Source organism: Squalius cephalus (genome assembly GCF_949319135.1).
Source record: "Squalius cephalus genome assembly, chromosome: 11".
In the NCBI taxonomy this organism is placed as follows: domain Eukaryota; kingdom Metazoa; phylum Chordata; class Actinopteri; order Cypriniformes; family Leuciscidae; genus Squalius; species Squalius cephalus.
The window spans coordinates 9,544,228-9,558,869 of NC_137132.1; the positions used below are offsets into that span (position 1 = coordinate 9,544,228).

General features: G+C 37.9%; 1 protein-coding gene across 1 annotated transcript in view; it reads right to left on the reverse strand.

Moving 5' to 3' along the window:
• gab2 (GRB2-associated binding protein 2) overlaps positions 1-14,642 on the reverse strand; it is a 68,381-nt gene that overhangs the window by 8,869 nt on the left and 44,870 nt on the right. Inside the window, exons 3-4 of the mRNA XM_079885381.1 lie at positions 4,450-4,681; positions 113-687 (exon numbers count right to left, since the gene is read on the reverse strand). Coding sequence (XP_079741507.1) covers positions 113-687; positions 4,450-4,681 — 807 coding nt within the window. The remainder of the gene's footprint in view (positions 1-112; positions 688-4,449; positions 4,682-14,642) is intronic.

Genomic DNA, 14,642 nt, shown 5'->3' on the forward strand with positions numbered 1-14,642 from the left:
CAGATTAAAACAAACAGACAAAATGACAGGAGATACTAGACGAAGCAAGAAGAAAGGTGAGATGAGAGGAGACACGACTATAAAATATACAGATTTAATAAAACTGTAGTACCCCTGTGAAGCTTGATGTTCTCCACCGCCGGCAGTGTGTTCCTCCTCGGGATGACGGACACCGTGGAGACCTCTCCGTTCTGAGCCCCCACACACAGCGGGACGCCCCACCGTGACTCTGAGCCCTGGCTGGGTTTGGGAGGTCTGGGAGGAGGTGCGTTTGTGGAGTCAGCACTGGACGGCATCAGGGCGTTGTGGTTCTTATCAAACGTGCGGGGGATCTGGTACACAGAGCCAGGGTTGCTGGGTGAATCATAATTGTCGAGGGCCCGCTGCTCATTGGTTTGAGGGGCTGCTAGAGTGTTATTGGGGGTCTTATAAGTGTAGACGTCTTCAGATTCAAGCTCTGATGGCCCTTCGGAGCTGTAACCCCTGGGTAGGACATAGCAAGCGTCACGCAAGTCAGTCCGCAAGGGGGCCTGCTGATGCTTGCCGGGTTTGGGTAAACTGTAGAAACCGTGAAGCTGGGCGCCCATCCCGTTCAGACAGTGAGAGAAACCATGAGAGAGTCTCTGAACCGCAGAGTCACTGCCCACCAGAAGACTGCTGCGCGAGGCCTGCGAGAAACTCGCACTCCTACGGGACCAAAAAGCCCTCCGTTAGTTATTTATGAGAACATATTTATACAGTCAAACATTATTTTTCTCACATCCATAACTTCTTCACAGCTCAAACAAATGAATAATGTAATCTATAATAGCCAAACTATTAAATAACGCTAATTAATCATTCAAATGTTGACAAGGCAAACTACAGTAATGGCCAAAAGTGATAGAAAGTTTGACATCTTCATCCTTTAATCAAATATTATTAAAAATATTGCATAAGCATATTGCATAATTGTGCTTGGAGTCAATTGTTTTATTACTGATAACATGCCAATGAAACATGCCAAACTGTGTGGACATAGTTTATGACCAGGCTGTCATACAAAGACATTATGAACTGCAAGAGAGAACCAACAACATATATATAACTGATTATGTTGTAGTCAATGTATGCTTTTTCCTGTGAGCTTTTTGTTTTACTATGCATTTTTTACAACCTGTACTCAAAATTATATGATCAATAAGTTATTAATGCTTTTACATTGCTTCAACTCATCAAAACAAGTTAAGCAACTTTTATTATACAAGATTCAACTCATTTTTTAAGTCAGTTTAATGTAATGTAAGTTGGAATGACTTAAACATCCAAGTTGACTGTGCTTAAAAATTTAAGGCTGCAACTTTGTTTTTGTTTTGTTGTTGTTTTTTTACAGTGTGTAGTTTGCATTTAACCAAGTTTAGTGTTTTGTTCTTCCCTCACATAAAAAAATATATTAAATTTAAGGTATTTTTCTCATTTTTTGATGGTTTAATCGAACTTGTAGGGTCATTAAAAACAAATATCCCCTCCGGACATCTATTTTGGCCACTACTGTATATTTAAGACAATGAAATGACCATAGGTTGAATCTTCTAATATCAACCCCAATATTACACGTTTCAAAATCTCATTAATTAAATGAATAAAAAAAATTAGTTTAAAAGTCTGTTTGCTTTGAGGTCACATGACTTCATTATGCTGCTTTAAGCATGACATCCAGTTATTATCTTTAAGGGATTTTTTTTTTTTTTTTGCTATATGTACATGCACTTTATTCATCACATTACAAATGGAAGTTCAAGTTGAGCACATTGCATTATACAGTATTGCATGCAATGTGCTGTGTATGCTGCATATTTTGAAAAGCCATAAGGGTATCCCATGCAGCACATTTGTAAACTGTATACAGATATAAGTAAAGAATACATAAAAGTATGTGTGTAATGTTAAGATTCAACCACTGGAGGCAGTGATTCTCAGTCTCTCATATAACAGATGTGCTCTGCCTAGCTCAAACAGAGGTTTTTTTTTTTTGTGAATCTATTGAACGGTCAGTCTGTAAATGATGGAGAGTGTTTATGACACTCTGTATTGGGTAGTGAAGAACATCATGGACATTCCCCCAGTAAAACTGGCATGGCTAGTACACATGGAATAGAACAATGTTTGTTTACTTTCTACAGGTTTTGAACTTATGGAATAGGTCAAATATTTGTGTGAAGAGACTTAGTTTGTGAATGATAGGTATAGTAAACATGGTTTGATTAGTGAGAGGGATTACAGCACAACTGTTTCATTTGGCATTATTCATTTACTGGGATTATAATCAAAGGAAGAGAATCAGGGTGAAATGACTGATGAGCACATCCTGTAAGTGAATCCTTCTGCAAACACTACAATACGTCACCGTATTTGTAAGAAGGTCTCATAGGTGTTTGTTTAAGGTTGAAAACGATTTTGCTTATGACCCAATAACATTAATATCACTGTAAAACCATCTTAAATCCCAGTTACAGAGTTAAAACCAGTATAGACTGGTATGTCTGTACTGGTTTTAAATGCAGGTCATATTTTACCCCAAAGCTAAATGTTTTTTCTTGTAATATTATTTTTTATGGCAATTAAGCATAATTACCGGTATATAATTTCATAATGTGAGAAATTACTATAATGCAGAAAAAAAAAAAATATATATATTCTTTTATATATATATATATATATATATATATATATATATATATTAGGGCTGTCAAACGATTAATCGCGATTAATCGCATCCAAAATAAAAGTTTGTGTTTACATAATATATGTGTGTGTGTGGAGTATAATTATTTTCTATATATAAATACACACACATGCATGTATATATTTAAGAAATATTTGCATGTATATACTGTGTATATATATTTATATTATATATAAATATTTTATATATAAATAACAAATTTTTCTTAAATATGTGTGTATTTATATATAGAAAATAATTATACTCCACACACACACACACATATATTATGTAAACACAAACTTTTATTTTGGATGCGATTAATCGCGATTAATCGTTTGACAGCCCTAATATATATATATATATATGTGAAGACTTAAGATGCAAAAGCCTCTAAGTGCCATCTGAAATTTCCTTCTAAAATGAGGATTTTTATCAAGCTCGTATATTTAAGTTCAGTAATTTCACTTTAATGACAATTAATAGGTAATTTTCATTGCCATTAAAGCGAAATAACTGAACATAAACATACAAGCTTGATAAAAATGATCACTCTAGAAGAAAATTTCAGATTTCACTTCGAGGCTTTTGCATCGGAAGTCTTCATATAGTTCAGCCATGAAACTCTCGAGGGCGCAGGCTGATAGGTCCTTTACATGCAATCTCATAATTACTGCATGGCACAAGCTGATTGGCCTCTGCAAATCCTGCAGCCAATGAGATTGCTTGCTCAACATTTAAATAGTCTGGTTCATTGTTTGCTGTAGTTCCTCTGAAACCTTCCACCTCCCCCAGCTCCACCTGCCTAGATCTGCTATGGGATTCATGTATGTCTATTTATGCAGCAGCGGCATATCTTACATCTCACAGCAGTGTGATCTATTACCAGCAGCTAGTCCATACTTGCTCTACAGCAGCAGTAATAACAGCAGCAGCAAGCGTATAGCAGATCTAGTCCGCAAAGACCAAATACATTAACATTGCGATTTTGCATATACAATTTTTTTTACATTTTATGTAATTTACTGACAGTTTTTGTGAGATAGAGGCATTTAACAAACATTGTATTCTTTCTGTTATATGCCCACCACCAGAGACATCAACTATTTTCTGTCATAATGGTTTATCAATATCCTGCATAATTTTCATGACATTTCTGATTTATGCAGGGTTCTCTAGAAATCATACATCAGTACATGACAGCTCTTTATATGAAGGATGATTTGCACTCTGCATGGATGAATATGTGTGTGAGTGGAAGGGTCAGATCATTCTTCTGAGATGCTTGAGTGAACCTGACGAGCATCTCACAGGTGACTGATGTGCATCATCATCCTCATGATTATTATTTTAATTTTAAATATATTTTTGAAGGTAAAAAGTATTTTTTTAACAAACACGCTTGTTTATTTATGTATATTCTGTTCTAAGGGAGTCACACCACATGACATTTTACAATCTGAACTAACTATGCCTGTCCTAAAAAAGAACTGATATTTTAAGAGACTTATTGATGTTGAAATCTTTGTTGGTTGCACCACTTGATTTTGCTATATATATATATTTTTTTTTTAATTAATTAATAAGCATTTTAATTTTAATACAATCATATTTTTTTTATAATAAATACTAATACAGATTATGCCAAGGTACTTCCAGTACTGAACACAATATCTTATTTTTTTTTGTTCTGTAAGCTATAAGGGGTGTAACATGAGCACATCCCCAGACATCATGGCTCTTACCGTGCACTCTCACTTTTGCGGCTCATGCATTGATGGAGGAAGAGGTAGTCCTGAGGAGCACTGTTAGACAGAGGACTATGGGAGTGGCGTACAGGTATGTCGAATGTGAACAGCATTGGCTGGCTGGAGTGGGCGGGCACAGACGTTTTACGTTCACCAATCAGTGGAGCCAGAGAGCCACCCAGATCATTAGCCAAGGAGCGGGAAATGTGGGTGGTGGATGATCTCTCCTCTATAAGAAGGAACAAGAAAAACAAACCTTTAGGAATTTGAACAACCAGTTTTGCTTTCATTTTAGGACACTTTACTGTAAGTCACCTCACAACCCTTGGGCGAAACCAAATGCACAAAAGCAGCAGGACATTCATCATCTGAACATGAGATTTTCACAGTATTTGATTTATTGACCAGCTGCTTTTTCAGATCTATGAAGTCCAATAACAGAAGCCACGTTTCGTTTATTTTCCCGCATTGATCAATGAAGTCAGGAAAAGAAGTCTATTGAGGGTTTTGGGCAGTAATATCCATGTATGTATTCAATATGTTCCATCAGGTTTCACGAGGAGCAGGAACAGCATCGTACAGAAGACCACAGAAATGATCATGAGCTGCAAGTTAAGCCACTTAATCAGTATCTGTTCTTCTACGTCATCGCAGCGCTATGTGAACAGCATGGCCTTTGCTTTGGGCTGTTTCTCTGTGACATCCATGATTTGTACTGTATGGGTTCGCTAAAAAGAAAAATCTCAGGCCTCTGAACTTAAAATAGACCAGGCGGTGAGCCAAAACCAGGAAGTGCATATGACCCTCCTCCTACTACCACTCCGATCTGCCCCTGAGAAGGGCAGAGAGTAAGAGGGGAGAGAGAAAGACATACAGACAAAGAAAGGGAGACAGAGTGAGGAGGTAGAGTGGGCGGAAGAGCAGGTCTACTGCACTTGCACTGTTGAACTGCATTCTTGCTGCAAAACTTCTATCCATATATCCTGGGAATTGGTGGGCACATTAGACACTGAACTATTCTTCTATGTTTTAAAATTAAGATTACAAAGGCAGCATTCTAACTCGGCTAACATTCGTCACGCAAATTTCACTCCTTGAAGTGCATGAGTGACACATGGTTAATCTCAATATAGTTTGACATTAGCATGTGGCTCTAATAGGCACAAAAATACATAACACAGAAAAATATGGAACACCAAAAGTGTGTCCCAATCTGTGTACTTGTACAATATTCTGAGCCATTCTGTAGTGTAAATAAGAAAAACAAAGTGTGGAATGTGGAGAGTTCATGCACTCAAATGTTGCATCTTTCCTTATGTAGCCAAAGGGGAGGAGCTATGAGACTCTGATCCTGGATGACAAAATATCCTTGCTAAGCTAACATAATACTCTAATACGCACAAAAATATTGTACATAACACAGACTGAAATGATGAAAGACTGAAAGAGATTGATGTACACATGTTGCTAAGTTAAAGTAATACTCTAATAAGAACGAAATTACATAGTACACGCAAATATTGACTTTCAAAGTGTTTCTGTTTGCAGGTTGCAAAGCTAACGTGTTACTCTAATAACTACAAAAATATATAGCACAAAAATATAGAACTACAAGTGTTTGACGTCTACATGTTGCATAGTTATTGTGATACTCTAAGCACATAAAATACATAGCACATACAAATATTGCATTAATTTGCATAATTTTAGGTTGAACTATGTATTGATACTTTGTAGGAATTGATATATTACAAGTAGGGTGAATTCAGGTTGATTGGGACACTTTTTGCAATTGAGATGAATGGGGAAAAAGTGTCCCAATTAACCTTAATGCTTATGTTTATTAAATGATATTTCCTTCGTCTCTGTCGTCCATTTTGTTCCACTGAGTATGTTGCAGTGCATTCTGGGATTGCATTATCTGTAAAGATGCACACTGGCAATTTGGCCAAAATGAGGTCTTACAATGCAGCATAATTTGTCTAAAGTTTGAGACAGCTTTAGATTTCGGTACAGAGGATAGGAGTGATTTTGTGTCATAAATAAGGTCACACCACTGCCTGGGGCACAGGAAGCGATGCACAAAGAGAGAAGACAGAAGATAGTCTTTCTTTTTTCCTGTCTTTTGAACAACAGAGCATGACCAGGCCTGGCCACAGTGTCAGGGGTCTGCTGAAGGTCTTCAATTAGCCCATTGTTTCTCGGGAGCCCAAAGCTCCCAGGGCTACATGGCGCAGCGCTCCTCTAGTTGCTTCAGAGTGCTCTGTATACGCGCTCAACCATGACCGGGAGCTCAGAGTCCTCTAACCGCCATTACTGTATTGATTTGGTGAAGGAGAGCACTCTGTGACCCTCCTCTGAGAGAGGGGAAAGTGAGATAGGGGAATGAGGTGCTCCGATTGAGATGGTTTGCATCTGTCACGTAATACGGACTAATGCAATGAGGTAAAGGCATTTTAGAGAAAGGAATGGCACACGGCTGTGTTGTGTTTGATTATCTTGAAGCTAATGGCAAATAGAATGACAAGGTATAGGGAACCCAACCCATCAAGGATCTATGATTGCTCAAAGATAGAATTAGGATGAGTAATAGGCCTTCTGTTATGCATCGGCTTGACCAAATAATGCCGGGTTCACACTACACGATATCAGCCCGATTTTGGCACAATCCGCTTGACGTAGAGTGTCGTGGTGATTCATAAATGACAACGGCCGTCGAGACGCAATAATCAACCATTTCATCTCGTATAGTGTGTCAGTCAGTCAGCGACGCTTCACATTGTCATGACAGAATGTTTTTTTACGTCCTTCATAACGAGTTTCATCACATCTGTGATGTTGACCAACACAGCTTTCAAACATGATGGTATTGGTGCTGCTAGGTGAAATTATGCAATAGACTGAGGAAAGATTCGTGGAGCTATGGCAATGGCAACAATACTCCTACCTTTATGATGGTTACTCGAGGGACTACCATGACAGAATGAAAAAAGATAAATGCTGGCGAATGTTAGCGGAGGCGCTTCAGCAACCCAGTGAGTACTGGGATTAGCATTTAGCTAGTACAACCATTGTTTTTTTACACTTTTGTTTCCAGAAATCAGCCGCTAGTTCCGCCTTCTCGATGACATTACTCACATCGTTAAAGACGGCAAACGATGACTGGTCAGGAAGCAATGTGTAGTCTGACATGTTTCTTATCCACGACACGACATGAATTTAGGAGTCAAAATCGTATAATCTGACACAGTGACTATCTTAACATACGAAAACATAGTGTAGTCTGAACCTAGCATAACTTGGGCCCTGTGGGTTTATTCCCTTCCATTTAAAAAAAAAACGCGAAAAAAAACAAAAAACAGGTGGTTTTTAAAGCCGCGATAAAATGGAAGTCACAACATATCTTTTCTTCCATTTTGTGACGTAAAACTGTGTGAAATAGATTATCAAAAAAGGTAGGGTGGGGAGGGACTTGGTTATATTCATTGACTTTTGATTGGATAAAGGCAGATCTTGTAAGAAAAGGGTGGGGTTTAAGTGGAATAAATAAGTCCTGTGTATGTCACCAATATTTTTCACCGTTATATTGAATTATGACATTTTGATTGAAACCCTCAACATCAAAAATGCAAAGCATAAAAACATGCATTTAGAAAATAGGGGATTTTTTTATTTCATGCTGACTTTAAAAGAAGGGGGGAAAAATGAAACCTTTTATATCTATACTTTTGGTTAGAAGCGTGGAGTAGGTAGTATATTCTAACGTTTAAACGTCATTAATATTTTAATTTATTATTTATTCAAATAGCCATACAGGTAAATGTTAAATACTCTTCAGTATTTCAATCATAACACTAAAGCACCGTTTTTGGTAACAATGCTAATATGCAGACAATAAGCAAAAACACATCCAGTCATACAGAATGAGCAGAAATGTGAATATTAAATAATATTGAAACCTTAATGAAACCTTGTCCAAGACTAAAACATAGGACATATGTTTTATACCACATAAGACCACATTCAAAAAGCATTTTATTTCTTAACTTAAATTTGGGAGATTTTGTATTTAATAAATGTATAATATATATATATATAATAAATATTACATATTTATTGTTTAGATTTATAATCATTTAAGATTTTATTACATTTCAAAAAATGCACAGACATGTTCAGTTGTTCATTAGAGATCTCCCCATCTGAACCCCAGTGTAGCCTATACACCACATTCTGTCTCATTCGTAGGGCATTCACAATCAAATACAATTAGTTTGCTGGGTCTCAGGAGTCCAAAATTAGTAGGCCCGGTGTGGACAGAGGGACAAGGCAGCCTTTATCTTGATCTCATTTCCTGTCCATGTTGCCTCACTACAAAAGTCGTCCAAGGACAGAGGATAATGTGATATAAATTGAATACAAAATTAGGCATGACCTAATGATAAAATTCGTTCTCAATGTAGGAGGGGATGCAGGGGAGAAAAAGGAAAACACGCTCAGAGAGGCGAGAGGTTAAAAACGAAATGCCTTTTGATCTCTGAATGATTTCTGTGCTCCTTCAAACACCCACATTACTATCAAAACCAAAAAGGCTTATCTCTCCACAAGTGATATGAATAAAAGGACTTTTGGACGGAGTGACCGGCTCACTTTATGCCTGGCTGGTTAAAAGTGAAAAGCAATTTCCCTAACAGTGTCTGTGAGAGACAGTACTTAAGGAAAAGTGCCTTCAGGGGTCGAGGGCAGAGTCCAGAAAATTGACTTCTGCACCACAACCTACGGCCAGACAAAACAGGCTGCTATTGTCTCCCGGGTCCCATGAACACTCAGACAATACGTCAAATCCCAAATGGCATGCCAGGAACCATTTGCATTCCCTAAATTGGGAGAATCCATTTTCCTTAATGAGATTGACGTCAGCCCTTAATAGCATCTCTGGTCATTTTGGGGTTACTCTTCAGCATAATGGAATGGCTTATCAGGGAACAACAATACTGGTGGTGTTATGATTCATATGTGCTCATCCATTCAGCCTTCTAGTATGTTAGTGCCCATTTGAGGAATCTCAGTAGCTGTATCCAATCCATTTACCGAAGAACAGGAAAATCTATGCTGCAAAATGCATCAGAATTAGTGTTGTTCATATTTGGTGTTTGACATTTGTTCTAACCCAAAACATTCAACTTCTGCACATTGTCTATGGTACAGACATTTTAGAGAGGTGTGCAATTGCTTTTCTAAGAGATTTGGCGGACAATCAAACGGGCGAAAATACAGTACCATAGACTCAAATGAGTATTTAGGTATATTTAGTACAACTTAAGCACAACTGACAGCACTGGCACAATGCTGACTATTATAGAGGACTTCAATCTGACTAAAAACAACCTTCGGCTGGTTTAAATGGTATCATTTATGGTCTTTAACTGGTCCAAGTTGGTCCAGATGGTCAGCTGGACTACCATATGGTGGGGCTGTGGTCGACCTGTTTGACCATTTTGGTCAAGCTGAGTTGGGCTGGTAAACCACCTCGGACCAACAACAATCAGCTACCATAAACCAATGTGCCAAAAACCACCTTATGCTACTATGCCTTTGGTTCGGGATGTTGAACATCATGGGGAACGTCATGGGGAACAGGGAAGCTATAACAGAAATATCCACAATAATTCAAACATATGCTGCTGCAAAAAAAGGAAATGAAAGAAAATATGTTGACGAACCGTCAGAGGGGTTAAAATGAGCATCATGTTCCAGTATTAGACCCTTGATCACATTGCCCCAACCCCCTCTCATGCCTCTCTGCATCATGTGAGCCGTGCCTCTGACCACACAGCAGCATTAATTAGAATCAGTAGCTTTGACTGATCAATTGGCGGGACAGCCGTGCTTTGTCAGGCCCAATAAATCATCTGGTTTGGGGTGATTTCATTCCTATAGGAGCTGCCTGTAGTCTATGCTGCATTTCCTGCAGATGTAGTTACAGTAGCAGCATGTGCTAAAGCTATGAGATTAACAGAGGTCAGGTGAGAGCCAAAGTGCACGACTGGTCAAGTGCATCGCAGACAGACAGACAGCACACGCACTGGGTCAATTCACTAAACGGTGCACTATTGCTTGTGTTTTTTTCACTAACCACCATAATCCAGTTTAACCAGGAGCCATCAATGCTGGTATAGCAAGGTGCCATTTGTACTTGCATTTTCTATGAAAATGAGACATATTAGTCACTTTATTATATATATATTATATATTTATACAAAATAACTCAGTACTATTTGTCATCTGCAATTAACGTTGCAATTTCCTATTCGATTATAAATTAACATGTCATTTAATAATCTGTACTATAATTTTAATTTATCATTTAATCTACAATGTCCCTTAAAGGCAAACCATTCCAAATGTCACAACCATAATTTTTCAATAACAATTTGCCATAGCTATCAAACTCACACTTTTATTTTGATTTTGATTATTTTTAGAATCCTCTATTTCCATTTTAAAATTACATCTCAAGATTTTGTTTCCCATAGTATTTGAGACATCTGTTCTTATTTTTAAATTATTGTATTTTGTGTTTTGTTTTATTTCCATGTTACCCAAACACCCTGTACAGCAAAATAATAATAATAATAATAATAAATAAATAAATAATCAAATTTAACAATAATATAAATATAAAAATAATTAATAATTTATATATATATAATCTTAAAAAAGAACAATATAATTATAGCAATAAATAAATACATAATTTAATTTTAAAAAGCAAAATATTATTAAAGCAATAAATAAAGAACTTAATTTTTTAAAAAGCTACATATATTTACAGTGATAAATAAATAAGAACTTAATTTTTTTTAAATAAATAAATAAATCAAATAAATAATATGAATAATAATAATAATAATATATCTGAGACTACTTTTTGGTTGACATTACTAATCCCTCTTACTTTTTAACCCCATACCCTCCAACCACTTGTAATATAGAGCCCTTTTAAGATCTGATCAAATCCACATAGATAAAAACAAGTCGGCCCTAAATTTTTCTCATTGAATCACTCTCTGTTACACTAGGTCACATTATGGAAGTCAAATATGTTGCAAAAACAGTTTTTCTTTGGATTTAAGAAGAACCGAAAAATAAAGCATCATTTCAATTGTCTCATCTTTTTTATTTGAATGCACTGTGGCCCGGGTTTCGATGATCTCATAGTGTTTTCAGCAGTATGCGGTACATCCTAGCAACCCTATGTTACACACAACATGACTTGAAGTACACTCTTGAAGTAGAGAACTGGAAATTGGAAGTCAAGGGAGCAGTAATTTGACAGGAACTTCAGTCTAGTCAACAGTGTACTCTATCATCCCTTAAGTATGATCTTGAGTGGGAGACTTTTGCCTGTTTTGCCATCTTGACACCTGGCATAACATCATCAAATAGCAAAACCAGAAGCTCCTTTTTTCAGCATAACAGTGCGAGTTCCACAATAACAAGCCCACGATGTTAGCTGAACAATGCATATACGACTACTGCAAGTAAGCTTTCGAGCAGATGCTACAGCTCCCATTAGGACATCGTCATCAGAAGAGATGCATTTGTTTTCAGATGTTATTGTCTGAACAAATCTCCTTTCATCTCATCTTTGTTTGGTCAGGAAACACAAAGGCTTCGTGCTGAGGTGGCGGCTTTGGACAGATTTCATTCGGGTTCTCTTTGGCGTTTTGGTTGGCCAGCAATACAGCCGAGGGGTAATTAATCAACATGGACAAAATAAAGGAAAAGAGAAAAGAAGTAAAGGACGTTAGGAACTGATTCCAACACAAGGCGACTATTGAGATGCTTGGCAACTAAAAAAGGCAACTGTTTATGTGAGAGTATCAACAGACAGAGACGTCCCATGCCACACACAGTGTGTTTTGACTATGCATAAGCTCATGAATGAAAAGGTAAACAGTGTAAAACGTGAGAGCTGATTCTGACATGAAGTGCCTTTAGAGGAAACAGATTATAGTGTGGATAAAGAACTTTCTCAGTGTGTACTTACTGTGGGTTGCTTAGTCTCTAATAATGCTAAAAATGTGTTTAAGAATGTTTTTAGGAACAGGCTCAGGACATACTCATTTTAACAATTAAATTGTTTAATTCAGTTACATTTAATTGAATTTAATTTGCAGTAATATAATTTAATGTCATTTAAATATGCTCACTTATACTACTACTATTGTAAGCATTTTAAAATTCATTTTAAATAGTTTTTAATTAAAGGGTTAGTTCAAATAAACATTCTGTCATTTATTACTCACTCTCATGTTGTTCCAAACCCGTAAGACTTCCATTCATCGTCGGGACACAAATGAAGATCTTTTTAATGAAATCTGAGTGATTTCTGTCCCTCCGCTGACAGCCACGCAACTGACACTTTGACGCTTCAAACGATAATAAAGAGATCGTAAAACGAATCCATATGAATCGAGCGGTTTACTCCAAATTTTCTGAAGAGACTGGATCGCTTTATATGATGAACAGATTTATTTTGGCTTATATTCACATAGAAACAGAAGCTCAACTAAACCTGCTTGCCGCATGAGAACAAACCTCATTGGTTCTTGCTGAATCTCAAACGTGCTGCGTAACACGAGAATGAACCTCATTGGTTCTTGCTGAATCTCAAACGTGCTGCGTAACACGAGAATGAACCTTATTGGTTCTTGCTGAAGCTCAAATGTGCTGCGTAACACGAGAATGAACCTCATTGGTTCTTGCTGAAGCTCAAACGTGCTGCGTAACACGAGAATGAACCTCATTGGTTCTTGCTGAAGCTCAAACGTGCTGCGTAACACGAGAATGAACCTCATTGGTTCTTGCTGAAGCTCAAACGTGCTGCGTAACATGAGAATGAACCTCATTGGTTCTTGCTGAAGCTCAAACGTGCTGCGTAACACAAGAATGAACCTCATTGGTTCTTGCTGAAGCTCAAACGTGCTGCGTAACACGAGAATGAACCTCATTGGTTCTTGCTGAAGCTCAAACGTGCTGCGTAACACGAGAATGAACCTCATTGGTTCTTGCTAAAGCTCAAACGTGCTGCGTAACACGAGAATGAACCTCATTGGTTCTTGCTGAAGCTCAAACGTGCTGCGTAACACGAGAATGAACCTCACTGGTTCTTGCTAAAGCTCAAACGTGCTGCGTAACATGAGAATGAACCTCACTGGTTCTTGCTAAAGCTCAAATGTGTTGCGTAACACGAGAATGAACCTCATTGGTTCTTGCTGAAGCTCAAACGTGCTGCGTAACACGAGAATGAACCTCATTGGTTCTTGCTGAAGCTCAAACGTGCTGCGTAACACGAGAATGAACCTCATTGGTTCTTTAGAAGCTCAAACGTGCTGCGTAACACGAGAATGAACCTCATTGGTTCTTGCTGAAGCTCAAACGTGCTGCGTAACACGAGAATGAACCTCATTGGTTCTTGCTAAAGCTCAAACGTGCTGCGTAACACGAGAATGAACCTCACTGGTTCTTGCTGAAGCTCAAACGTGCTGCGTAACACGAGAATGAACCTCATTGGTTCTTGCTAAAGCTCAAACGTGCTGCGTAACACGAGAATGAACCTCATTGGTTCTTGCTGAAGCTCAAACGTGCTGCGTAACACGAGAATGAACCTCACTGGTTCTTGCTAAAGCTCAAATGTGTTGCGTAACACGAGAATGAACCTCATTGGTTCTTGCTGAAGCTCAAACGTGCTGCGTAACACGAGAATGAACCTCATTGGTTCTTGCTGAAGCTCAAACGTGCTGCGTAACACGAGAATGAACCTCACTGGTTCTTGCTAAAGCTCAAATGTGTTGCGTAACACGAGAATGAACCTCATTGGTTCTTGCTTAAGCTCAAACGTGCTGCGTAACACGAGAATGAACCTCACTGGTTCTTGCTGAAGCTCAAACGTGCTGCGTAACACGAGAATGAACCTCATTGGTTCTTGCTGAAGCTCAAACGTGCTTCATAACACGAGAATGAACCTCATTGGTTCTTTAGAAGCTCAAACGTGCTGCGTAACACGAGAATGAACCTCATTGGTTCTTGCTGAAGCTCAAACGTGCTGCGTAACACGAGAATGAACCTCATTGGTTCTTGCTAAAGCTCAAACGTGCTGCGTAACACGAGAATGAACTTCATTG